The sequence below is a fragment of the Asterias rubens genome, chromosome 6, assembly GCF_902459465.1.
Source record: "Asterias rubens chromosome 6, eAstRub1.3, whole genome shotgun sequence".
NCBI classification, from domain to species: domain Eukaryota; kingdom Metazoa; phylum Echinodermata; class Asteroidea; order Forcipulatida; family Asteriidae; genus Asterias; species Asterias rubens.
The window spans coordinates 8904377-8914449 of NC_047067.1; the positions used below are offsets into that span (position 1 = coordinate 8904377).

Below are 10073 nucleotides of genomic sequence, written 5' to 3' on the forward strand. Positions count from 1 at the left end.
AACTTGGCTGTAAAAAGAAGGATGTTTCAAAAGAGGGCGCTATATATCGGTAGAAGTTTGTACACGTTCGCCATTGTGTCGGGACAAAATCTTCGGGGAGACAGAATCTACTGCCAAGGTTTATGTTTTATTTTAAATAGCCCATGCAAAATGCATAAGTTATAAAAAACAAGTTTTCTTTAAAATCGCCCTTTACCTTTTTAGCAATATTATGTGGCTAACATGATGTTAGGCTTTGCAGCATTGTATACCTTCTCTGTCCCCACCATATAACAGACATTTAGTTCACAAAAGGAACAAACAAAATGTAATAATTAATATGTTTTATTTTAAAGAGTTCACAAATAAGGAAAAGTTAAAACAAAGCTTCCTTCCAAATCGCCCGTCACCTTTTTAGCAAAATTATTATGTGGCTAAAGTGGTGTGGCTAAATATAAGCGTTGCAACCTTTGTAACCTTCTCTCCCCACCACAAAAAATCAATGTTTTCGTTAAAATTGCTCGTCACCTTTTAAGCAATATTATGAATTTATTTGTTTACAATCTGTGGGTCTGACGTGTTGATACACATCATCATTTCATTTAATTTAACCCAGCAGCGAGGAAAATGGTTTGGTTGCAGATACGTCCATGTTGAGGCCACGTAATGAGGATCACATGCTGACAACTCCATGCATAGGTTTAATTGGGGGGGGGGGGGCTAAGTGTATTGTTGACATGTCCATGTATTACCCATATGGGTTAATTGAAGCTTATCTGTTTGCTTAATCATTATTTTTATTTTTTTGCTTAACCGTTGACAATTATTGGTTTATGGTTCATTGTTTATGGTTTATTTAACCTTCAAACGACCGCGTTACATTTAACTTTTAAAATACATTAAAAGCAAACAAAAATAGGATAATCAAACATTTTACACAAAAGGTGAAAATTTGCCCGTAGGCATCAAAATTAAAAATTTAAAATGGATATATTATGCTATTTCTACTTATACAGCCTTGAGCAATATTATATTACACACATTAAGAGACTTACATAATGCATACAATAATAAACCTGTGAAAATGTGGACTCAATTTGTCAGAGAAGTTGCAAGAGATTATAATGAAAGGAGAAAAACACACTTGTCGCACAAAATTGTGGGCTTTTTAGATGTCTAAGAAACGCTTCAGCAGACCTGAAGTCTTTTAATATTGGAGTGAGAATTTACCTCTTTCTCATAAACTACGTTACTTCAGATGGAGCCGTTGCTCACAACGTTTTATACTATAAACAGCTCCTATAGCATAATTAATTGCTCGTTATCAAGTAAGTTGTTATGCTAACAATTATTTTAGGTAAATACCACTAGTGTCCATGCCTTTAAGATGGTTTGTCAGTATTACCAGTGGTTTGTACTGCGACACTCTTAGCATAGACATACGCAGCTAACCGACTTCTAAGACAGTGATCAAAATAATTACTTTCTAAAGTTCAAAGTCGAAGTCGAGCCCGCTTCCCTTCATCTTCTCTGCATAGAGCAAGTCGAAGATGGCGTTCTGCTCTGCCGTAAACATGGTCTTCCAACTTCCGACTTTACCTGGTAATTATAAAAATGAGGAAAAACGTGTGTTAAGCCTACTTACCGGTGCATAAAATAAGTAACGTCTACCTTTTAACTTCAGAGGGGGCATGTTTTTTTTTTTTTTTTTTTTTTTGTCCAGAACATAAACACACATCACGGCAACCCAAAGATCAATCAGTCATCTAATGTGTATGCCGATTGTTTGGCCACAGGACTCGTGAAAATTGCACACTGGTGGCACACTTACATCAGTCTGCTGGTCATCTTCGGTCTGGGGCCTAGACCACCGAACCGTCTTTTCGGATTGTGTGCACACTTCGGCCGGGGGAGGTGATGGGGCCTAACCATCTTTCGGATTGTGCACACACTCTCCATCCTCGTAAACCACAAACATGCTAATACCAACAGTCCCTTTGACAACAATTCCCCGATCTCTGTAGTTTGTTTTTGTATTCATGCCTGCCACTGAAAAATGCTTTAATCTCTAAAATCCGTTTTAGACGACACTCCAGAGTCACGCCCAACCACATTCTGAACAAAATACATGAACATTTCGACGTCTGTAACAATTCGAGGAGCGACTGGACGCGCCATGAGTCGAATAATCGACCTTTGCAGTCGTCGGGACGAATCTGGAGCTTTTGCAGTCGTCTGGACGAATCTGGAGCACCTAGGTTTCAGATGTCGAGCCAATGTAAATTGTAAAGTTAAGTTTGCCTGTCGATTTGGATCGAGCGTACCATAACAAAACTGTACTAAAAATTTAATGGACTTTATTTTTTATTATCATTTAGTTCTCAGAGAGATGCCTTAGCGAATGGTTTTTTAGGAAGTAAGGTTAAGCGGGTTGAAATTTGCCACAATAGGTTCTACCATTTCAAAATGACCTGACGTCTCGATTTCATCAAACTCTTTTCTAACTTTTAGGATTAATATTAGGACATATCCATAGTCATTAGTACGCGTTGAACCCATCCTGAGGTTGCCCTGCCAGCAATTAAGAGTCCCACGACCTCTGGCTGGCTGTAGGATGTTGTAAACCTTAAAGTCTGGCTCTTGCACATTGTAAAAAGTGCACAGCCTTTTCTTTTCCCTTTTTTTTCTTCGCACCTTGCACCGTCGACCATTGACGTCACAAACGCACCATCCCAGCTTCTTACGTGAGCTGCATAGGGATTAATTCACTCAAGACTCAAGACTCAAAGACAAGTTACTAGTCCTAACTCGAAAAAGGATTCATCCTAGCGTTTCTTAAATTTGGCTGCGGGTACATTTAAAGTTAATTTCACGTCAAATTAATTGCTTCGTTCAACCCAATGTTGTATTAATACCTTTGTTGAGATAGGGAATGACGCCAAACATTCTCGTCAGTTCCTTCCCCTCCTCACCCTGCTCCTCCTCAATTTTCTGGTAAGATTTCTGCATCCCGCCGAAGGTCACGTGTTCTGCGATGGTTGCGATGACGTCATCGCTGAGATCCTTGCCGAGGTGGGTTGCAATCTTACGAATATTTCCCGGCAAGTCCTGGTTTAATAAATAAACAACTTAACTTAATTATTATTATTATTGTTATTTGCTTCTTTCTGGTTTTAATCAAGAGATAAATAAACAAGAATTCCCCCGGGGGAAAAAAAGACGCAGCGAAAATAAAGTAGGCCTATACTTTGTCTAACCATTTGAAAATTGCTAAACAAAATTACAAGGCAAAATAAACCTATGTCTTTTAACCGTTTGGTTGCTTTTTAGAAATTAGTGTTATTTTAAAGACACTGGACACACTATTGGTAATTGTCAAAGACCACTTGGTGTATCTCAACATTATGCATCGAATATCAAACCTGTGAACATTTGAGCACAAATTGGTCGTCGGAATGTGCGATATATTAATGATAAGAAAAAACATCCCAAATACCCTCGGCACACGAAGTTGTGGGCTTTATTTCGAGACCTCAAAATCTAATTCTGAGGTCTCGAAATCAAATTCGTGGAAAATTACTTCTTTTACTCAAAACTATATATACGTTATTTCAGGTGGAGCCGTTTCTCACAATGTTTTATACTATCAACAGCTCTCCATTACTCGTTATTCCAAGTAAGGTTTTATGCTAATAATTGTTTTGAGTAATATACCAATAGTGTCCACTGCATTTAACACCCTGTGGTGCAAATGTTAAATAAATTGTTTTCAGTATCTATAATTAATCATATGTTTTGAGATATCGCCGAAAATATGGTTAGAATGTGTCCACACAAGAAGAATAATTCCTTCAGTTATACAAGATTTGTAAGACGCGGTACGCTTCTCATTAACCTTTAATGTGTGACATTACCTTATGAAGATCTTCATACTTGAGGAATAAGACATTATCGTCGTTTCTATGCTCCCAATAACCAAGCACGTGATCAAACCAAGAACCGCCAATCACTGTAACGTAAAACGAAAAACATGCCAAAGTGGGATCCGTTACCGTTAGCATACAGGGGGTGAGTCAAAAAGATGTGGACCGGGATTGGTGATGCTTTTCAAAACAAAATGACACTCAAAAGTTCAGTAAAACAGATATTTAAACAAGCACTCTCTCCTGCTCATTAGTAAAAAGGAATGACAGAAATTGATAATTCTTAAGATGAGTTATTTTAATTTTTATTAAGGTACTCATTTTGCAAGCTGTCAGCGGAATACTTGACAAATCAATTAAATGACGGGGTGCAATTAAAAGTAACAATTAATTAGAGCAGTTAGTTGAGTGTTCCTAATGCTCCTCCTCAATGAATTCAATCATTTTCATTAAATTGATTACATCGAGCATCATTTACGTGAACCCATGGTGAACCATACAAAGTGTGCTGAGGGCGAAAGGGTGACCTTTATAAGGAATGCAAAAAGAAAGAGGCCATCCGACCAATGTAATTGGTATGCCAAGAGAAAACATTACAAAAGGGTAGGGTTTGTCTATCAACTTTGCATTTTACGGTGGAGCAAAACGGCCGTAGTTCAATTATAGCCTCATACAAAGCACTGAAAAACACAATACAAAATAACTACACCTTCCAAAGCCCATCAATTCAGAGTTTACAATTGGTTTGTTACGCAAACATGCATGTAGGGCAAGTTTTGACGCCGATTATAGTCGTTTTGTTGAAAACACTGAAATGTCTACTACACGTGTGATTGCTACGGAAATCGAGTCATATGACTATGAAAAGATTTCAATTGTGTAAACTCATCTATGGAGGTAGAATGGTCGATGTCTCGTAATCAAAGCAGTTTTTTTTATACGAACTCCATAAGCCCGGTTCATAGCCCGTCATTTTTTCTGCGAATATTCCGTCCGTAGTTGAGCACATTTTAACTGATGCGAATCGTTGCAATGGTTTGTGACGTCACCGCAGGATGAACCTTAAATCATTTTCATGATGGTACCATCTATATCAAGTCCCGAGCAGGGACTTGAATAATCGTCAATGCATGGATTTGCCAAGTAGACTATTATGTTATTACTGTTGAATTTCTGTTCATGTTTTTTTCCGATTGCTGATCGAAACAGACTGGTAGTACGGGTGTGTAGTTCTACATATAGTAGATTTAGACAAAAATGTGCCACATAAAGAGCACCAGTCCGGAATGAATTAGCCTTGAATTTCACCATTAAACAAATCTCAGATACACGAACAGAACATAAATAGGCTGTTTCAGAGGAAGTAATAAAAAAATGAGGATTTCGTTGTAAGTGGAGTCATCTTCCTTTTCTCTATGGTGGATTGTCTGTGGGGTTGTTAATTTACTCATTTTGTTTCCTCGCGAGTGCTCCCCTTCAATTTTCCTCAGCCTACTTATTCCCCCCCTTGGTATAGCAGTGAATCCTCATGTTGGTCAATAGTTTTTGTTAAATGATGTTTAAGGCCAAACACCCGTTGATCGTCCGAGATTTTATTTTATTTTATTTCTTTCAAAGCTTGCCACCATGTGTTTAAATTCAAACTCAGGCCACCAGTTCTTCATTTTTTTAAGTGAGCGCTTACTTTATAAGTTTTTAAAAGATTATAGTAAGTTTAATGAAAAATACACAGAAAATGTGTCTTTTTTAACAAAAAAAATGTATTTAAAAATAGTTAAAAAGGATGTAGGCTAGCTATACGAAAAGGATGAGAGAGGTGACGATTAACCGGTATTAATTTTTTCTTTGTTCGGCCTAATGACTTACTTTGCCCAGTCATGAGCAGAAAGATGAACCCTTCCCACGTCTGCAATGACGGGGAAAGCAGAGACTTGATGAAGTTGAAGTAGGAAACCAGTAGATCCTTTGGGTTGCGGGCCAGGTAGATCACCTTAATTTCGTTAAAAAAGACAGAGCAGAGTTTTGTTTTGTTATAATTACAACTTTATATACAAGCCACATAAACAATATATATATGACATAATGAGGTGTGAAAGACTCACAGAAGTTGTTTTCTAATGAGCAGCAATGTATTTTTGTTAGCCCATCGATGTAATTTCTGTGTTCACTCTGTCTTGTGTCACCCCCCCCCCCCCAACAAAAAGTATTGTGCCGATTTTTAATGGTTTAAAAAATGTATAATAGTATAAGTGAAGGTGGGGAGCGAAGAGAGGTGGGTAGTGAATTATAGGACACAATCACGTGAAAGAAAAGAGAAATATAATTTTATTATTATTGTTTTGTTTTTTTAATTTTAATAAGATAGTATACCTTTGGCTTTTTCTCCCACATTCGTGTTGGTAACAGGTCTACTTGACAGTGAGTAGGTATGACCCTCGGGTTAGACATGATTTTCTCGTATGTCTTATAACCCGGTACCCCACTATTAACATCTGATGGGTTCATAACGAGCGTAGTCTCCAGTGCAGACTTCATGTTTTCTCTGTTGAAATCTGAACGGCCATCGTGGAGGATGAAATATATGATCTCCCCAATCCAATGAGTTCCTGGAAGTGGACACTATTGGTAGAATTACTCAACATAATTGTTAGCATAAAAACTTACTTGGTAACGAGCAATGGAGAGCTGTTGATAAAACATTGTGAGAAAAAGGCTCCCTCTGAAGTAACGTAATTTTCGAGAAAGAAGTAATTTTCACGAATTTTATTTTGAGACCTCAGAGTTAGATTTTGAGGTCTAGAAATCAAGCATCTGGAAGCACATAACTTCGTGCGACAACGGTGTTTTTTTTTCTATCATTATTATCTCGCAACTTCGCCGACCAATTGAGCTCAAATGTTCACAGGTTTGTTACTTTATGCAGGATGTTGAGATACACCAAATGAGAAAAATAGTCTTTGACAATTACCAATAGTGTCCAAACACATCCGTATCCTGCCACCATGTGTTCATTCGTTGTAAAATAAATTAGTATAATATTATTAGTGCAAAGCAAAATGTCAAAGCGAATCCTTCAGCCTTGCGTTTGATTCGGTCCCGCATTGAAGAAAGAGATCGATGCCTATTGGAAGGAATCAATGACTGATAGGGTATGGGGTCCCAAAGGGATAACTTTTTTGGCGCCACCACTTTTTCACTCATTTTTACAAAAAGGGATATCTCATTTTTATATCGAATAAAAAAGTGGTGGCGCCATACGGAAACTTAATCCTTACAAAGGGATAAGCCTTAACAGTTTCTCCCATAAATCGTAAGTAAGTAACAAGTATAGTAAGGAAGGACCTTGGACATGGTGAAAGAAAATACAATTCTAGGATATTATTATTTGTTAAGCCTATTCATATAAATGACGTAAAGTCTATGTTCTCAGCAAACTTACCTGATTTTGGGAATGTGATGTAGAAAATGTCCTCCTCTCTGACCTCAAAAGTTTTGATGGCGTCGAAATTGGCGCGCGGCATAACCCAGCTGTAGTTATTACCGTTCAGATTGTGAACCCCAGTACTCTTTTGGTATTCCTCCATCTCCAGAAATAATTCTTTGTGGGTTTTCCCGTTGATTATCGGCGGGAGCATCGCCAGTAGAGGGTTGGTAGCCATGTTGTTTATCTTTCACCTTGTGCAGTTGTGTTTTTAAAATAAAAAGCTGGTATGAAAACGAGGGGTCTGCTTTACTCCACCGGTTGTATGAATCAAAGTGACTTCGTATCAAAAGTGCATCTCAAAATAATGCCAATGCCGGGAGCCGCCCCCCCCCCCCCAAAGAACAGGTACCCTGGATTCGTCCATTTCAAAAAGGGGTGTCTGACATGTTTAACATTTAATTTAGGAGTGAGCAATGGAGCAACTGTTACTGACGTCATATAAATAATAATGTAAAACTAAGACACAACCTATGAATCTGTGTATCAATCAAAATCAGTAATAACCAATGAATGTTGTTGCTTCAATTCTTTACAATGCCCATTTTTATTTTGAATGCAAACTCCAGAAATAGTGGTCCGTCTTTTATTTACGTTAACTTTACTATCAGAGATCTTTGAGAAGTTTCGCAAAACGATTACGTAACTGTCACCATTTATAGCTGCATTCATCTGAAAATAAACAACTTGGGGTATGGACATATTGATAACGTACATTAGTCTGTAAAATATAATCCCTGCATAAGGCCAACTAAAAAAAAATACCAGTTGATCGTCCGGATTTTTCCCAAAAGAGGAGGATGAGGGCCTTTTTATTTTTAATTTTTCCCCAAGATGGCTGCTTAGTATTTCAAATCAAACAGACCACAAATTCAAATGGTCAATAGGCTAGGGTACAAAAGCCAAGGCTTCACCCAATCCTAAGTTTTGCCCTTCTGATTTGTTAATAACTTTGGCTACTGTTTACAACTGCCACTGTTAATATTTATGAAAAACCAATGATGTATTATATCATGTGAGGGCAATACCGAAATAAATGTTTATTGAATTGAATTGAATTGAATTCAGTTTGAACCCACCGCAAACTTATTTTATATCACTTCGTTGCATAAGTTACACTAAAAATATTTGCTAGTAGGCATTCACATAATTTTTGTTTTACAAAAATCGGGGGGGGAAAATAAAAAATGATGCGGCCCCCCCCCCCCCCCCCCCCAAAAAAAAAAAAAGATGCGGGCGGGGACGATCAAATTGTATTTTTTTATTTGGCCTAATGGTAGACAGGGCCCTTGGTGTGGGCGTGTGTGGGTGTGTGTGTGTGTGTTTTTTTTGTGTTTTTTTAAACTACACGTTTGTTTTGAGACAACGGTCAGATTGTAAGCGCAATTTGTTACATGGTGTATGAATCGTAAGGTTTCCTTCCTCCATGGGTAAAGTATGTGTGTAGATAAAAAAACATATCATGCAGATACGCTAACTTCCCTGCCCCTATTGATTCAAGATAAAGTATAATCAGGTAGAACCAGTGGTAGGGAAATAGGCCCCTCTTCTGGTCACTCACAGGCTCGAGTGGGAAAAGACGTACCACTAGTTACCGAATTAGGCCAGTAAATATGTGTTTAATAACACAACTCGATCTTAAATGTCACAAGAACAGAAAAAGGAGTTTTGTAGTTGTTGTTCATGGTTCAAGTCAAGAGAGGGCGCTGTGTTTATTTAGATGCCTGAGAAAGGTTTTATGCCTGAAGCCTTTGTCAGATAATTTTTTTTGGGGGAAGAAATACTTCCTTTTGTTTTGTAATAATAATAGCTATCCAGTGCTCTTTGTGAAGTTGGTATGTCTAACAAACTAAGGTTCACCCTCCCGTTAAAGAAACTGGGCACCTTTAATTGGTAAAATTGTCAAAGGCAATTTGTTCTCTATGATTTTACCCTACTAGAGTTTGCAACTACATGTATTATACTTCCTTAGGAGGGGGTATGGGGGGGGGGGGGGGGTGAGTAGGTATACACATTCAAACCTGGAACCTATAACAAAAGAGGACAATAGGGTCTTTGTAAGTTTGAATGGTCACCTTAGAACAATTTTTTTTAATAAAGTAAAATAAACCATTAATAATAATATAAAACACAATACCACTCATTTTCTCATTCAAATAATATTGTCATTTAATCCTTTTAAAATTAACCCAAAACAAGTAAATAGTCTCTGTGAATTGCAACACAAATTTGCATAAAATATGAATATGCAAGATATGAATAATTCATACTAAGACTTAATTTATTACCTCTCCCACTCACATCTACAGCGTGCCGTGTTAAATAATCATATATGTAACTATACATAATAAACTTGAGTAAAAAGAAATGAATAATTCAGTGCAAATACATAGCAATATAATAACCGGAAGAGAAAGTTGCTTGACTCATTTCTGTTTCAAAATTGGCGGGAAAAAAAATCAATCTTAGACCCAGAAGAGCTACCAGCTAAACCATGGCGATAAATAATAAGCTACATTAATCGTTGGGTTTAACCTTTTTTTCTTCAAAATAATTTCCATCAACAGCTAGCAATTTATGGAATAAGCCGAAATGCCACTATAAGCATAGACACCTAAAAGCCTGGCATATTTTTGTTTCTCACCCACGTAATCATATTTGATTTTCAACACAACATCAAGTGCAACTTT

At 37.3% G+C, this 10073-nt stretch overlaps 1 protein-coding gene across 1 annotated transcript; it reads right to left on the minus strand.

Annotated features, from left to right (window-relative positions):
* Positions 1-1289: 1289 nt before the first annotated feature.
* Positions 1290-7663, minus strand: LOC117291570 (sulfotransferase family cytosolic 1B member 1-like). Its single transcript, XM_033773374.1, has 6 exons — positions 7342-7663; positions 6273-6508; positions 5769-5892; positions 3894-3988; positions 2895-3087; positions 1290-1578 (listed from the first exon to the last, which is right to left on the minus strand). The coding sequence occupies exons 1-6, from the start codon at positions 7559-7561 to the stop codon at positions 1466-1468; spliced, it is 981 nt and encodes a 326-aa protein (XP_033629265.1). The 5' UTR covers positions 7562-7663; the 3' UTR covers positions 1290-1465.
* Positions 7664-10073: the final 2410 nt, after the last annotated feature.

Bases quoted from the DNA above. Each gene is read 5' to 3' on its own strand.
- LOC117291570 (XM_033773374.1), bottom strand. From the start codon at position 7,561: ATGGCTACCAACCCTCTACTGGCGATGCTCCCGCCGATAATCAACGGG. The intron at 3,989-5,768 runs GTAAGTCATTAG...TTTACGTTACAG, and splicing joins TCTGCTCATGACTGGGCAAA to TGATTGGCGGTTCTTGGTTT. The intron at 3,088-3,893 runs GTAATGTCACAC...TTATTAAACCAG, and splicing joins AGTATGAAGATCTTCATAAG to GACTTGCCGGGAAATATTCG.